Source organism: Mus caroli, unplaced genomic scaffold (genome assembly GCF_978045245.1).
Source record: "Mus caroli unplaced genomic scaffold, Mus_caroli_1 scaffold_7, whole genome shotgun sequence".
Lineage (NCBI taxonomy): Eukaryota > Metazoa > Chordata > Mammalia > Rodentia > Muridae > Mus > Mus caroli.
The window spans coordinates 101,938,171-101,955,028 of record NW_028227262.1 but is presented as its reverse complement, the minus strand read 5'-3'; the positions used below and the strand labels follow the sequence as shown (position 1 = coordinate 101,955,028).

The 16,858-nt window shown below is 41.7% G+C and overlaps 2 protein-coding genes across 4 annotated transcripts in view; one reads left to right on the top strand and one right to left on the bottom strand.

The window, feature by feature from the left end:
• Positions 1-328: 328 nt before the first annotated feature.
• Positions 329-9,658, bottom strand: LOC147003996 (uncharacterized). Its single transcript, XM_085840877.1, has 4 exons — positions 9,585-9,658; positions 3,425-3,856; positions 1,966-3,337; positions 329-530 (listed from the first exon to the last, which is right to left on the bottom strand). Exons 1-3 carry the CDS (start codon positions 9,656-9,658, stop codon positions 2,425-2,427), a joined length of 1,419 nt encoding a protein of 472 aa, XP_085697003.1. The 3' UTR covers positions 329-530; positions 1,966-2,424.
• Cul1 (cullin 1) overlaps positions 2,629-16,858 on the top strand; it is an 80,567-nt gene continuing 66,337 nt past the window's right edge. Inside the window, exon 1 of one of the 3 annotated variants that reach the window (XM_021164540.3) lies at positions 2,629-2,678. The gene's annotated coding sequence lies outside the window, so the exon portion shown is untranslated. Of the gene's footprint in view, positions 2,679-2,942; positions 3,133-3,330; positions 3,778-16,858 lie in introns of those variants that run through there. The other 2 variants (XM_021164539.3, XM_029478301.2) reach the window with 2 other exon arrangements.

Here is a 16,858-nt window from a genome sequence, read left to right as displayed (position 1 = left end):
ACGTCTTTAATCCCTGCAGAGGCAGGCAGACTTCTGAGTTCGAGCCCATCCTGCCCTACAAAGTGAGTTCCAGGACAGCCAGGGCTGTACAGAGAAACCCTGTCTTGAAAAATCAAAAAAAGAAAAAAATTAAAAATTACACAGCCTCAAAGCAAATTAAGTTCATTAGAACATATAAAGCATAGTAAAAATTGTAGGATTATAACTTTTAAAACTTGGACAGAAGGAACATGGAGTGGTTCCCAAATTCAGGTTCTGGGTCTTTATTATCATCAGAAATATCAATGTTTAGCTAACATTCCGTGAGCTATTATCACCCCCATATCAGAGCATGATGAAACACTGAGAAGTTTAATAACTTGCTCAAACCTACCCAGTTAATAATGGGTCACACAAATATAAACTCTGGTAGTGTCAGCTTCTGGTTTTGCACTTTTCCTTCCAAGTATGGCTGTTCAAGTGACTCAGTACTCTTCCATCTGAGTAGTAAACATGCTGTGAGCAGGCTTCAATGTTCTTCCAGCAAAATACTGGAAAAAAAAAAAAACTGGCAAACTTAAGAAATAATCCTGCAGCCCAACCCATACCTGAAGGCACACATGGGAAGCTGGTGATGGGGTATTTTAAAAATCGATATTCTAAAAATAGCTAATCTAAAACTTGAGTTTTTCTAGTTCATTATTGTTACTAATTTACAAAGCTATATTTTAATCTCATTGACTTTGACTGATTAAAGACCTTTGGGACAGTTTTGAGCTTTGACTCTGGTGTCACTCTCTTTCCAAACTGGCTCATCCAAAGAGATATCCATTTTGCTGAGATGGGAGGAGATGAAGAGTGTTTTGAGCATGAAAGTTACTATCATAGCTTTTTGTCCTATTAGGTAGGGTTATCTGCTCAGAACAGATGCCACCTGGTTGCAAAGTGGACACAGGTGAATGAACAAGTTAAGCCACCGAACATGATAGTATTGACAGTAAATAAGATACTTTAAAACAAGGAATGGAGACAGGGAGAATCAGGGAGTGGGTTCAGATAGATTAAATACTTGTATCAAGGCAAAATGGGTTGGAGAAAACCTTCAAGTTGACATACAAACTCATATCCAGAGGTGAAAAATCACAGGAAAGGGGACCATATAGAATGGTGAGACTGAAGACAACAGATTAGGAAATATGAGAGGAAGTAAACTGTTATCTATGAATACATGGGAATCCAGCTTAAAATGAAAGCCAAAATATATAAGGAACAAGCCTTACATTTTTTATCTACACCCTTACCATATGTCTACAGAAAAGTTACTAAAATCATGTTTATTTTGAATGAGTTATTGAGGTGTTTGACATAAAACAAATTAAAAATCATTTCCCCAGACAAATGTAAAGATAACATAATTTGGTATACACGTGAAGAAACAACACTTCTAAAAATACTTAATAGATGTTGACAAAAAGCTACAGTTCGATGGAAGGGACTAAACCAGCAGTTCTTAACTTCCTAATGCTGTGACTCTTTAATACAGTTCACCAGGTGACTCCCATCAGAAAATGGTTTTTGTTGCTATTTCATAACTGTAATTTTGCTGCTATGAATCGTAATGTAAATGTGTTTGGAGATAGAAGTTTGTCCAATGGGTCTCGATCCACAGGGTGAGAACTACTGGACTACACACCAGTGGGACTTTCTTTTGAGAGGAAGCACGGGTTACCCAAGCTGTGGATTTGGGACTTGTCAGGTCTGCTGAGGATTTCTGCCCCGAAATGGTGCATTAGAAAGAATCTCTGTGGTGTTCTAGTTTGGTGAAAAGTTTCAGAAGTTACATCAAATATATCTTTGGCCCAGATGATGGGCTAATTGAAAATCTTCCCTTGCTAGTTCACAGAATTAAATGGCAGATCTAAGCTAGGATATTAAAACAGCTGCCTCTAACAAGGTATGGGGTAAATCCATTCTCCAGCCTCTCACCTGTGGCTAGGGGTGTTGCCAAATTTACAATTGAATATTACAAAACACAAGACGACAGCAGCTGATTTCCAATGGGTGAGATTATTCTAGATGTAAAAACAATACTATTTCATGCCATCCCTGGTTGGAATCGCAACTCCCAACTCTCCCTAACTGAACCATATACAGTGAAAGTGAAAAGGTTCTCAAGAGGGAAGGGAGGCCACTGCAGAAAAGTATTAAAGAGGGAGACACACATCCACGTGGGTATGTGTGTAAGCTGGAGGTTTCCGCAGGAGGATCTCCAAGGCCTGCAGGTAGAAAGGGTTGGGCGGGGGGGATGTGTCGGTGAAGCAGTAGCACTTTTCTCTCGAGTCCGCCTGCCCATTTGACTTTCTCATCTCACGGTTGGGGATACTGCCTCTGGTTCAACTCCGGGACGGGAGACACCAGCCAGGATCAGTGCAGTTGGGACCCATGTCAGCTCCCGGGAGGTGCATGGAGGGGAGGGGCGGGGGAGCTCGAAGCCCCTCTCCCACAGCCGCTTCCGGAAGTGTCTTCAGAGGTCAGAGCCCCCAGCCTCAGCTCGGCCTCCACGAGAAGTCCGAAGTGGCGGGAAGCCGGCACTTGAGAGGCCGCCCCGACGCGAGGGCGGCGGGAAAACCTGGCGGAGGATTCCGCACCTCCGGCAGGACCCGGCTCGGCGTTTGGGAAGCAGAGGCCATGGCTCGCAGGTAGAAATGCCCGCGCGAAGCGGGTCCTTGCCACGAAGCGGGCGACCAGGGCCTCTGGGAGGGCCGTTTCCGTGCCCCTCCCGCGCCGCCGCAGGCCCGGCGATGGCGGCGACGGTTTCTTGGCTCCCCCTCCCCGGACGCCGATGGCGGTGCGTTCGGGCCCTCCCTCCCCCACGGCTTCGCCCCGCGGTCGCCAGAGCCGGTGAAGCCGGGAGGGCGGGGAGCGGCGGAGGGACGGCGAGAGGGCGGAGGTTGCGTGGTGCAGGCGGCGGCGGCGGCGGCGGGAGGAGGAGGGCCGGCAGGCGGGCAGGGGAGGAGGAGGAGGAGCGGGCGCCGTGTCGCACGCAGCTCCAGGCGGGGCAGCCCGGGCGCTGAGGGACGCGGCCAGACCTCGGCGGGCCCCGCGAGCACTACACGCCGTCGCCCGAGCGTCGGGGGGCGCCCGGAGATGCGGGTGAGTAGCGGCTCGGGCCGCGGTGGCGGGAGGCAGCGCAGGCCACGGCGGAGCCGCGGCGTCGCAGTGACTCGGGCTGCGGCGTCCGAGCCCGGGCTGCCGGCGAGGCCTGAGGCGCCGCGCCGCGGCTAGGCAGAATGGCGGCCGGGCCGGAGAAGTCGTGGGCGTAGGACGCCGAGGGCGGAGCGGAGCGGGCAGGCCCGGCCTGAGTCACCGGGCCGGTCAGGCTCGGCCTGGGCCGGGACTCGCAGGGCCAGGCCCCGGCTACGCACTGGGAAAAAGCCGGACTCACCGCGGCCTGTGGCGCCGGCCTCGGCACCTCACGCGCCACCCCTCCCTTCCCCTCGGCCCTGGGGGTTCCGCTTGGCCGGGGCGGCTCAGGGCCGCGGGACTCGTGCTCTCGGGGATCCGGGGGCACTCATTGTTGCGACGGTGCGGGGCATGATTATTGGGTAACAGTGGTGCCCCGGGCTCCGTTCTCTCTGGGAGCGTGGCCGAGCAGGCGCGCCGGGATGCGGTGTGCTTTTCCAAAGGAACGGAGCCCCCGGGCGTCCGCCAGCTCTCCTCAGTCGAGCTGGGCCCTCCCTGTGCGGCGGCCTCGGCGCGTCCCCGGTCCCGGCGGGAGCGCGCGCTCTGACCCCAAAGGTAACCGGGCACCGGGCCAGGAGGACTGAGTCGGGGGCTGTAGACTCTGCGGGCCTCTATTCTTAAATCCCGCGTGGCCCTGAGAACCCCCTCTTTCTGTCACCTGTGCACTGTGTTGTTACTCAGGAGATAACTAAGAAAGCAAGGAACACTTGCACTCTCATTCCTTGAGCCTAATCCCCAAAGTTAAGGGAGCTAGGTATGCCAAAAAAGGAGGATTCCCCTTTCCTGACGAGGTCACTGGTGATACTTGTGGTTAGTTCACAGTCGTTGGGGGTTTGTGGTAAGGGCACGCATGCCGAAATGCAGTCAAGTTGTTCAAGTGCTTTTAGTTGCCCTGTGTGTACTTGCTCTTTGCTGGAGTAGCATTAAAACAGCCAAAAGCTAAGAATGGAATAAATGGTTACTGTTTTAGAAAGGCACTATGGTGACAAAAGAGGAACTAAGCTCCTTTTACTTCAATTTTTAGGACCTAAACCTAACACTCTGAAGAAGCCAGTGTAGTTGAGAAAAATAAGGATACGAGGTCTTTCTTTGTTTGAGAAGGCTTTAAGATTTCTTTTTTAACTTAAAACTTGTATTTGTTGCTTCCCATAGTAAGTTGAAACAGTTATAGCTCATTTTAAATTCTGAGTATGCAACACAACACTGGCTTGCTTTATCTTATATTCTGCTCATTTTTGGAGGTTTTGGGGAGCACTTACTAAGCCTTAAGCCTGGGAGAAAAGGCCAAAGCGCTTTCTAAAAATGTTAACCTTTCTCTTTCCTCCCCGTTGGCATCATCTTTAAAAAACTGTTTTGCCTAAAAGACAACCAATTTTAAATATGCTAGGGTGTTTGTAAGATACATCTTTACTGAGTCTTCAGGTCCTTGGAAGGTGTGGCCCAAATTCCTAGTATGTCACATACATCTGAAGTCTGAGCTAATTTGGCCAGGTGTCTTTAGATATTACATAGACTCTGTTGTTCAGGGAACTCCACCTTCTTGCTCTAATTAATTTTGTCAGTGCAGGCTTATTTCCCATACATGTGACTATGAAATCATTGAAGACACAGACTACTTTACTTTGTAACCCTCAGATAACATAGAACATGATCTTGCTGGTACCATGAATGAGTTTTTTTTTTTTTTTTTTTTTTTTTGGACTAATCCTAGGGTTTTACTACTCCCCTTCATTTTAGCTGCAGAAAACATAGTCACTGTTGCTGCTGAGCTTGTTAAAAGTGCAAGTTTACTATTATGTTGCATGCTTCCCTAGAGTGAAACTGTTATTTTTCTTGTGTCCCCCTTCCACCTGCATAACTATATATTGTATCCTATGGAAAAAATGGTTGAGGGTTTCTTTAGTTGTGGAAATCTAAACAGTTTGTAAAATTAAAATTAATCATTCTAATTTAAGGAGTCAGTATTTTTTTAAAAAACAAGTTTGTTTACCCCTTTGCCTTTGAAGTAAAGCAGGTTAGTATTTAAGGCTGTTCCCTGCTGGGAAGATAGTCCAGCCCAGTTGTACCAAAAGTTTCTGTGGGAGGATAAGGGACCTTCATTTCAGCAAGGAAAATTATGTTTAAATGAACAAACCTTAAGTCAGACAATAGTTACTTGGCATTCTTAAGATTTAATTTGTTAGGGCCTCAAAGTTATAACTGTCTTGAAGTTTGAGCACTTCATAAGTCCCAAAGCCTAGTCTTTTTTACCTTTCCCATGAAGTCATGGGATAAATTGATTTTTGAGAATCAGTGGTTTCATTTTGAACTCATCTTTTAGGTATGCTTGGAGGAAAAAGCTGTTAACCATCTATTTTAAAGGACAGTTCTAAATTCATCTTAAAAAAAAAAAACATGTATGTGCATGCACCATAGTGCACGTGTGAAAGCCAGAAGACAAACTTCATAGTCTCTTCTCTATCTTGTGGGTCTCAGGGATTCCGTAAACTTGGCAGCAGTTCCTTAGTCTTGGCAGCAAGCACCTAAGGTAGTTTTTAAGTGATACCATCTAACTTCTCTAAGTTCTTAAAATATGTGGATTCCATGGGAACATAACCAATGAGACATTGGAGAACTACCTTATAGAACATAGTATATCATTTCATGTTTGACCACCAGGGTTATGAAAAGTCTTGATAGTATTTATTTTTTTTCCCTTGGGAAACCTGGACAGAAGGAAGATTCTGTTCTCTGGCTTCCACTCACACTACAGCTTGATTGTATTTCTGATCTGTTCTGGGTTAACATCATGTCTTTTTTCTTATCACTTGATAGCTCAGGCATCTTCATTTCAGGAAAGCTGGCTTTGCCATCCTGTCTAGGACCTTTCCGTAGGGCCTCATGTTGTCTTGTCTATGGTTCTATCCCAGTGCTTAACCTTCTGATGATACTTGGTGGTTTCTTCTATTAGACTGACTTTACCTAGGGGCAGGTTGGAACAAATCTGACCCTAATACCTAGCACAATGCTCATGTCAAAATCTATGTACATCCTCCCACTTCAAATCTTTACAAAGCCACGTGAAGTGTAAGTACTGACATTTAGCCCTCCTTGTAGAAAATAGAAGGGTCCTGGACTTTGGGTAGTTTTCATCAAGGCTATGAAGGTGTACAGCCTCAGGTAGGAGGTTAGAGCAAGATGGTCATCCCAGAGCTTGAACTTTTAAACAAGGGTCTCACCTTGAAAGTGATGTATATGAAATTAAAGGAAGATTAGCAGAGATTAAAATGAAATAGTCTTTAAGGATTGATGTCTGACCATTACAACAGAATTCCTCATACATAATAACTATGGTTGGTTCCCAAGAATGAGTTTCTTCTTCCTGGTCCTTCAGAAAACACTAGAGAGTAGACAGTGATGGTGTAAACATAAACATTTGTAGAACTTTGGGGCTATTGTTAAATTGGGTGTAATGTTATGATTCATTGGCCGTGCACAAATTCTTAAATCCATTTAATAAGCTAATTTTTTAAAGGCGTGTGTCAGAAAATACTTTAGAAAATAGACTACCAATTTAAGTATGTATAAAGTATGCAGTGGTTTAAGTAATTAAACCACTGTAAAATAGTCGTGATTTTAGGTGAACTTGTGTCTTTTAAAATATTTTTATAAAAAAATTAGTAACAGAAAGAAAGTATCAATTTCAAGTCTCAGGTTTGAGAAACTTAATACCAAAAATAGAGACTTTAATGAAGAACTGATTTACTTCAGACTTGTAAAACTTCCTTATGGTAAAATCTTATAAACAGAATAAAAGGCAAATGACAAACTAAGGAAATGGTTTTACAAGTGAGTTTATTTTTTTATACTATTAAAGGGGGCTTGTAGACTAATGGGAAAAAGATTTCCTCCTATGGTAAAAAAAAGTGGGAAAATTGGAATAGGAAACATGAAAAATCCTGAGCTTCACTAGCAGTATTCCCAGAAGTGGCAATCTGTAATGTTTTAAAATAAGTCACTTTGTTGAGAAGATGGAGAAGTATGCCTACTCATTGCTAAAAAGAATATAAGTAAATATAGTTTTTTAAGTACATTTTTTTTTAAAGATTTGTTTTATATAAGTACACTGTCACTGTCTTCAGGCACACCAGAAGAGGGCTTTAGATCCCATTACAGATGGTTGTGAACCAGCATGTGGTTGCTGGGAATTGAACTCAGAACTTCTAGAAGAGCAGTCAGTGTTCTTAACCACTGAGCCATCTCTCCAGCCCATAAATACAGTTTTTTAAAGAATTTGGTTTTGTGTGTATGGGTTTTTGTATGCACATATGTGTACGTCCCATATGTGTGCCTGGGCCAAGAGACCTTGTGACCTCAGAGGGTAGAAGACAACATTAGATCTGTAATTGGAGTTAAGGACTGCCATGTTGGTGCTGGGAACTGTTCCTGGCTTCTCAGGAAATGCTCTTAACTGCTGAGCCATCTCTTCAGCCCCAATTAAATATTTTTCAAGAGCAAAAAATGTAGCAGAGACTTTCAAAATGATGTATAGCTTGAAATAGCTCGCCTGCTTTTAAGGAATTTGTTAATATAAAAAGGTGATCAATAGATTAGTGATTTTTTCCCCCCTGTATTTTTATCATTAATTTTCAGTTTGGGGTTATTGGCATTGTTTAGGTAAATCCTTGCATTTGTGTAATACTATATTGAATATTAAAGTACAAAGATACTAAAAATTAATATGTATAAGACTTTTTTTTTTTTTTTTTTTTTTTGAGACAGGGTTTCTCTGTGTAGCCCTGGCTGTCCTGGAACTCACTCTGTAGACCAGGCTGGCCTCGAACTCGGAAATTCGCCGGTCTCTGCCTCCCAAGTGCTGGGATTAAAGGTGTGTGGTACCACGCCCGGCTGTATAAAACTTTTTACAAGTGTGAGTGTATGCATTTTGGAAAGTAAGTACATGTTAGTGATTATCTTTAAGAAGTTGTTCATTTTAGTTTTTTGTGCTAATTTTTCTATACTGCATATGTTTTTATAGATATACAACTGGAGATAAAATATAGTGAGTTGGTTTTTCTTTGGACGGTTTTTGGAGCAAGATGTTGGGGATTGAACCCAGGGAAGCCTCAAACTCTTTGTATGTTAGGCAAGTCCTCTAACTATTTCCCAGGACAGTGAGATAATTTTCAAAAGCATAAATCCTAAGAAAATAGTAATAGAAGAATCACTGCCAAGGAAGATCATTCTGCTTATTCAATGCAGAGTTACTTGGTTTTTGATTTCCTTTCCATGTGTTAATAGGTAGGGTTAAATGTCTGACTTGGTAGCCTGATTCCAGTGGTCAAATTCTCCTTTGTCTTCTGTTCTCATTCATTCTTGTGTCATCCTTCACATTCCTGCCATTAAACAGTCTTAATCTCATGAAGCTCAATATGTTTTGATATTTTATTGTTTATTTAAAATAACCTTCAAAGTGGAGGTTTCCTTTTCCTTTAAAAAAAGGTGTGTGTACGTACGTGTATGTATGTGTGTACACATATATGTACACAGGCATGCCACCACACAGTTGTGGAGGGCAGAGGACAAACTTGTAGCATTCAGTTCTTGAGATTAAACTTATAAAGTCACCAAGCCTGCAGGCAGGTCCTTTTCCCTGATGAGCCATCTGGGCAGCCGAGTGTTCCTTTTCTTGGTGATAATTGAACTTCCCAATTCGTTTTGCGTAGTTCATAACTCCTAATAATAGGAGATACATTTTAAGTTGAATGTTTAAATTATGATGCCTCCATTTATAACAATAAAACTTACTAAAAATTACTTGACACAGTTGCTCGGTTTGTTTAATCAGTTTTCTGTGAAAGATCCTTTAAATTAGAAATACTATGGGAATTAGGAGAAGAGAGATATATAGAAATATGCATAAAATATACAGAAACTGTCACCAGATATCACTGGAGAAATACCGTTGGTATACAAAATACACTAGAGTCTCACTAAAATAGCTAAAATAGCTGTGCCTGATAGGCATCTTAAAGTCACAAAGTGGAGAAAAGATACAAGAACTTAGATCTTCCTTCCTGGGGGTTGGAAAAAGGCCTGCTCTGGTCAAACTAGAAGGGAAGGTTTGGGATCCTGCATGAGCATGAGGTTGGTAAGCCATGAAGCAGACTCCTCAGTTCCAAGTGGAATCGTAGGAGTGGATTCAGATCCCAGGCTTACCTTTAGGAAGTATGAGACTGGTTTGGGAGAGAGATGGAAGAGGATACAGGGTAATAAACTTCTCCCATCTTAAGGATTAAGTCTAAGTTTTGCTTATGGGTTAATGTTAAAGGAACACTGATGGTCAGCATTAAGTTTGTGCCACAGACTTTCTGACTACATGCCTTTGACTTATTGGCTGCTGCTCCTCAGCTTTCTCCTTCTTGTAAATAAATGCCTTATACTGGAAGAAGTCCATCTTTGTTGCCCTGGTTTTGACATGTGCCACAAAAATGTATAATATTAATCATCATATAGTCTACTGAGGTGAAAAGACCTTATTTGGTGAAAGAAATTATGCAGAAAGAAGTAGGTCACTATTATCAGGGGCCCCAAAACATACAGAAAGAAGAAAACTCATAACCGGTAGAGTAGTTTTGCCTTTTAGCATTTCAGTGTTAGCTTTGTACATGTTTTGTACATAATTGACTTTGCCTTGTACAGAGATTTTTTTGTTTTGTTTTTTTAAAAATGTATATGGGTGTTTTACTGCATGTATGTGGTGGTTTGAATAAGAGTGACTCCCATAGGCTCATGTATTTGAATGCTTAGTCACTAGGTTGTGGCACTATTTGAAAAGGATTAGAAGGATTACGAGGTATGGCTTGGAGTATGTGTGGCCTTGGAGGAAATGTGTCCATACTGGGGGTGAACTTTGAGGTTTCAGAAGCCCACACCAGGCCCAGGCACCCAGCTCCAGCATGCTCTCTCCTCCTTACTCCCCCACCTCTGTTTGTGGATCAGGATGTAGCTCTCAATACTTCTCCTGCACCTGCCTGTATATGCTCCCTACCATAATGATAATGGACTGAGCCTCTGATACTAAACCAGCCCTTAGTTAATGCTTTCATTTGATAACAGTTGCCTTGGTTTTGGTGTCTCTTCAGAACAATAGAACAGGGACTAAGAAAATATATGTCCACCGTGTACATGCCTGGTGTTAAGGAGGCCAGGAGAGGGTGTTAAATCTTAGCTCTGGAACTGGAGTTAACAGCTCCACCATATGGGTTCTGGGGACCAAACTTTGGTCCTCTGGAAGAGCAACAAGTGTTCTTAACTAGTGAACTAGCCCATTTTGTTTTGTTTTTAATAAAAGAGATCACTTTGGATATTCCAAAGTTTTGATTTGTTTGTTTTGATTTTAATACTTTATAATGAATAGACTCATCAACCTGTTAACTGCTTTTTCAGAATTAAAAATTTTCCTTGTCAGTATACATGCAAAGGTCAGAGGACCTTTGAGGAGTTGTTTTTCTCTTTCCACCATGTGGACTTGAAAATCTAAGATCATGAGGCAAGTGCCTTCATCTGCTCAGATATCTCACCAACCCCTTGTGAATACATTCTTAGTGCTGCTAAAACTATGGGGGAAGTCTGGATTTTGTAGTTTTAGTATTCTTTATCTTTAAAAAAATAAGTGTATTTTCACATGGAAACATGGATAATGGATTTTTAAAGCTACTTGAAGATGAGCTTGAAAGCCTTTCTTGAGCAATACCCAAGTAAGTGAAGCAAGTTATGTGAGAGCAAAAATACTGAAATTGTTGCAGTTTGATTGTTAGATGTACTAGGGCCTTGGTAATGGTAGGAAAGTAACTATTGAGCTATAATTTACCTCCAACCCTTTTGATTTCTTTGTTTTTTTTTCCAACATGCTCCCTGCCAAAATGTCTCTAGAAATTATATGTGTTGGCCTTGAACTATCTCTGCAGCTTAGGTTGTCCTTAGGCTGCAGCTTAGGTTAGGTAAGCTTTCTTACCTTCCATAGTAGCTGGAATTAATAGGTCTATGCCATTAGTTCCAGTCACCAGCATGGTTTAAGTTTAGTCCCCTACTTTAAAGTACAGCAGTAAAGACAGTGTGTGGCTTTGTGTAGCACTAGTTAAAACTGGTATAAGAATAGAGAACATGAACACCTTTGCATGGAGAGTGTGCTTTATGTTTATTTAAAATATAGACATCAGTGTTGTTTAGTTTGGTTTTTGGTACTGGACATTGAATCTAGGGTCAGACTTCAATTATTGCAGATGAGACTTTAGTGTGTCTCTTCTGCCTCTTAACAGTACTAGCTTGAGGTGGGAGGATCATTGGAGCCCAGGAGTGTGAGGTCATCCTGGATCCAGTTATAGCTAGGAACTGGTAACTAGAAAACCTAGTTACCTTATATTTCGACAGATAAAAGTAAGCTATGCAAGTTATGAAAATGATTTTTTAATAGAAAAGGAAGCCATGTAGCCATGAATAAGGAAGAGTACATCATTGCGGTCCACGGCACATACTCTCCTTCCGCTTTAACTCAGATAATCTTTACGACCACCCAGCCTCGTTAGCTAATGGTGGGGTATCACGTGGGTAGTTCTGAGTACTCTAGCTTCCTTGATGATCCCAGCCTTGTGCTCAGGGGTGCTTGTGTCTTTTGGGGGGGTGGGCAGGTGGGATAAAGAATATCATGTTTTTGTCGGGAAATGTAAACAGTTCATGTGTGAAATATGGCCACTCAGGCTGAAGTGCTCTGTGTCAGGTACTTCCAAACTGAACCCACGAATAAATACAACATCTGCATGGAAAAAAAAAAAAAAAGAAAGAAAGAAAAGAAAAGGAAGCCATGAATCTTGATTAGGAACAGGTACAGTTCAAGAAAAATCATCAGCTTTTACAAAATGTTAGAAGCTTATTTGTTTGAAAAACATTTTCTAAGGTGAAGTTGATATTGCAAGATGTGAGCAACTCTGTCTCCAAAACAAAACCCAAAGCAGGTTGATGGCATCTGAGAGGCACTTAAGGTTGGCTTCTAGCTTCCACATACACATGGACATGATGGCTTTTTATAAATGTAGCATGACCACATGCCCAAAACTGGGTGACAGAAGAAGGTACACCAAACTTACTATGAACTCTTGGGTGCTTCCAAGATTACTATCCAAGGTGCTCACCAGAATGGGCCAAGATTGGTGTGCTTGACCTGTCATTTCTTTACTTGAGGTCAATACAATAGTAAATTGTCTTCAAATCAAACGATGTAGAACTCCTTAAAGGTGGTTCTGGTGTGAAGATCTATAGTCTCAGCTACACAGCAGGCCAAGGCAAGAAGATCACAGGTCAGGTTAAGCTCCAGCAACTTAGTGACCTACCTCAAAGTGAAAATGTGAACTATGTTAAGGCTGCAGCCATGTGCAATGTACAATGCTTCTTAGTGTTTCATGATGACTCCTGCCACAAAAAAGGAAAGAGAAAAATAAAAACCAAATAAAGTGTGTATTCTCTTCAGCTAATTTGAAGTGGGGTAGGAAGATTGCTTGAATGATGGCCTAAGTAAGGAGAATGGCCTATGAGTTTTCAACACAGAGTTAGATGAGTTCTTTTAGCAAAATAAAAAAAAAAGAGTGAGTTTGGTTTTTGTGTGTGTGTGTGTGTGTCTTTAAAAGCCTAGTTGGGGCTGAGAGATGGCTCAGTGGTTAAGAGCACCGACTGCTCTTCCAAAGGTCCTGAGTTCAAATCCCAGCAACCACATGGTGGTTCACAACCATCCGTAATGAGATCTGATGCCCTCTTCTGGTGCATCTGAAGACAGCTACAGTGTACTTAGATATAATAATAATAAATAAATCTTTTTTTTCTTTTTTTTAATTAGGTATTTTCCTCATTTACATTTCCAATGCTATCCCAAAAGTTCCCCATACCCTCCCCCCCCCCCACCCCCTACCCACCCACTCCCACTTTTTGGCTCTGGCGTTCCCCTGACCTGAGGCATATAAAGTTTGCAAGTCTAATGCAAGTCTCTTTCCAGTGATGGCCAACTAGGCCATCTTTTGATACATATGCAGCTAGAGTCAAGAGCTCTGGGGTATTGGTTAGTTCATAATGTTGTTGCACCTATAGGGTTGCAGATCCCTTTAGCTCCTTGGGTATTTTCTCTATCTCCTCCATTGGGGGCCCTGTGATCCATCCAATAGCTGACTGTGAGCATCCACTTATGTGTTTGCTAGGCCCCGGCGTAGTCTCACTACAGACAGCTATATCAGAGTCCTATCAGCACAATCTTGCTAGTGTATGCAATGGTGTCAGCGTTTGGAGGCTGATTATGGGATGGATCACTGGATATGGCAGTCTCTAGATGGTCCATCCTTTTGTCTCAGCTCCAAACTTTGTCTCTGTAACTCCTTCCATGGATGTTTTGTTCCCAATTCTAAGAAAGGCCAAAGTGTCCACACGTTGGTCTTCGTCCTTCTTGAGTTTCATGTGTTTTGCAAATTTTAACGTATATCTTGGGTATTCTAAGTTTCTGGGCTAATATCCACTTATCAGTGAGTACATATCATTTGAGTTCTTTTGTGATTGGGTTACCACACTCAGGATAATGCCCTCCAGGTCTAACCATTTGCCTAGGAATTTCATAAATTCATTCTTTTTAATAGCTTAGTAGTACTCCATTGTGTAAATGTACCACATTTTTTTGTATCCATTCCTCTGTTGAGGGGTATCTGGGTTCTTTGCAGCTTCTGGCTATTATAAATAGGGCTGCTATGAACATAGTGGAGCATGTTTCTTTCTTACTAGTTGGGACATCTTCTGGATATATGCCCAGGAGAGGTATTGCTGGATCCTCCGGTAATACTATGTCCAATTTTCTAAGGAACCGCCAGACTGATTTCCAGAGTGGTTGTACAAGCTTGCAATCCCACCAACAGTGGAGGAGTGTTCCTCTTTCTCCATAACTTCACCAGCATCTGCTGTCACCTGAATTTTTGATCTTTGATCTTAGCCATTCTGACTGGTGTGAGATGGAATCTCAGGGTTGTTTTGATTTGCATTTCCCTGATGATTAAGGATGCTGAAAATTTTTTCAGGTGTTTCTCAGCCATTAGGTATTCCTCAGGTGAGAATTCTTTGTTTAGCTCTGAGCCCCATTTTTTAATGGGATTATTTGATTTTTCTGGAGTCCACCTTCTTGAGTTCTTTATATATATATTGGATATTAGTCCTCTATCTGATTTAGGATAGGTAAAGATCCTTTCCCAATCTGTTGGTGGCCTTTTTGTCTTATTGACGGTGTCTTTTGCCTTACAGAAGCTTTGCAGTTTCATGAGGTCCCATTTGTCAATTCTCGATCGTACAGCACAAGCCATTGCTGTTCTATTCAGGAATTTTTCCCCTATGCCAATATCTTCGAGGCTTTTCCCCACTTTCTCCTCTATAAGTTTCAGTGTCTCTGGTTTTATGTGGAGCTCCTTGATCCACTTAGATTTGACCTTAGTACAAGGAGATAGGAATGGATCAATTCACATTCTTCTACATGATAACCACCAGTTGTGCCAGCACCATTTGTTGAAAATGCTGTCTCTTTTCTACTGGATGGTTTTAGCCCCCTTGTCGAAGATCAATTGACCATAGGTGTGTGGGTTCATTTCTGGGTCTTCAATTCTATTCCATTGGTCTACTTTTCTTATACCAGTACCATGCCGTTTTTATCACAATTGCTCTGTAGTAAAGCTTTAGGTCAGGCATGGTGATTCCACCAGAGGTTCTTTTATCCTTGAGAAGAGTTTTTGCTATCCTAGGTTTTTTGTTATTCCAGATGAATTTGCAGATTGTTCTTTCTAATTCGTTGAAGAATTGAGTTGGGATTTTGATGGGGATTGCATTGAATCTGTAGATTGCTTTTGGCAAGATAGCTGTTTTTACAATGTTGATCCTGCCCATCCATGAGCATGGGAGACCTTTCCATCTTCTGAGATCTTTAATTTCTTTCTTCAGAGACTTGAAGTTCTTATCATACAGATCTTTCACTTCCTTAGTTAGAGTCACGCCAAGATATTTTATAATATTTGTGACTATTGAGAAGGGTGTTGTTTCCCTAATTTCTTTCTCAGCTTGTTTATTCTTTGTGTAGAAAAAGGCCATTGACTTGTTTGAGTTAATTTTATATCCAGCTACTTCACCGAAGCTGTTTATCAGGTTTAGGAGTTCTCTGGTGGAATTTTTAAGGTCACTTATATATACTATCATATCATCTGCAAAAAGTGATATTTTGACTTCTTTTCCAATTTGTATCCCCTTGATCTCCTTTTGTTGTTGAATTACTCTGGCTAGGACTTCAAGTACTATATTGAATAGGTAGGGAGAAAGTGGGCAGCCTTGTCTAGTCCCTGATTTTAGTGGGATTGCTTCCAGCTTCTCTCCATTTAGTTTGATGTTGGCTACTGGTTTGCTATAGATTGCTTTTATCATGGTTAGGTATGGGCCTTGAATTCCTGATCTTTCCAAGACTTTTATCATGGATGGGTGTTGGATTTTGTCAAATGCTTTCTCACCATCTAATGAGATGATCATGTGGTTTTTGTCTTTGAGTTTGTTTATATAATGGATTACGTTGATGGATTTTCGTATATTAAACCATCCCTGCATCCCTGGAATAAAACCTACTTGGTCAGGATGGATGATTGCTCTAATGTGTTCTTGGATTCGGTTAGCGAGAATTTTATTGAGTATTTTTGCATTGATATTCATAAGGGAAATTGGTCTGAAGTTCTCTATCTTTGTTGGATCTTTCTGTGGTTTAGGTATCAGAGTAATTGTGGCTTCATAGAATGAGTTGGGTAGAGTACCTTCTACTTCTATTTTGTGAAATAGTTTGTGCAGAACTGGAATTAGATCTTCTTTGAAGGTCTGGTAGAACTCTGCACTAAACCCATCTGGTCCTGGGCTTTTTTTGGTTGGTTGGGAGACCATTAATGACTGCTTCTATTTCTTTAGGGGATATGGGACTGTTTAGGTTGTTAACTTGATCCTGATTTAACTTTGGTACCTGGTATCTGTCTAGAAATTTGTCCATTTTGTCCAGGTTTTCCAGTTTTGTTGTTCCAGCCTTTTCTAGAAGGATCTGATGGTGTTTTGGATTTCTTCAGGGTTTGTTGTTATGTCTCCTTTTTCATGTCTGATTTTGTTAATTAGGATGCTGTCCTTGTGCCCTCTAGTGAGTCTGGCTAAGGGTTTATCTATCTTGTTGATTTTCTCAAAGAACCAGCTCCTTGTTTGGTTGATTCTTTGAATAGTTCTTCTTGTTTCCACTTGGTTGATTTCTCCCCTGAGTTTGATTATTTCCTGCCATCTACTCCTCTTGGGTGAATTTGCTTCCTTTTTTTCTAGAGCTTTTAGGTGTGTTGTCAAGCCGCTAGTGTGTGCTCTCTGTAGTTTCTTTTTGGAGGCACTCAGAGCTATGAGTTTCCCTCTTAGAAATGCTTTCATAGTGTCCCATAAGTTTGTGTATGTTGTGGCTTCATTTTCATTAAACTCTAAAAAAACTTTAATTTCTTTGTTTATTCCTTCCTTGACCAAGGTATCATTGAGAAGAGTGTTGTTCAGTTTCCACGTGTTTGTTGGCTTTCCATTATTTATGTTG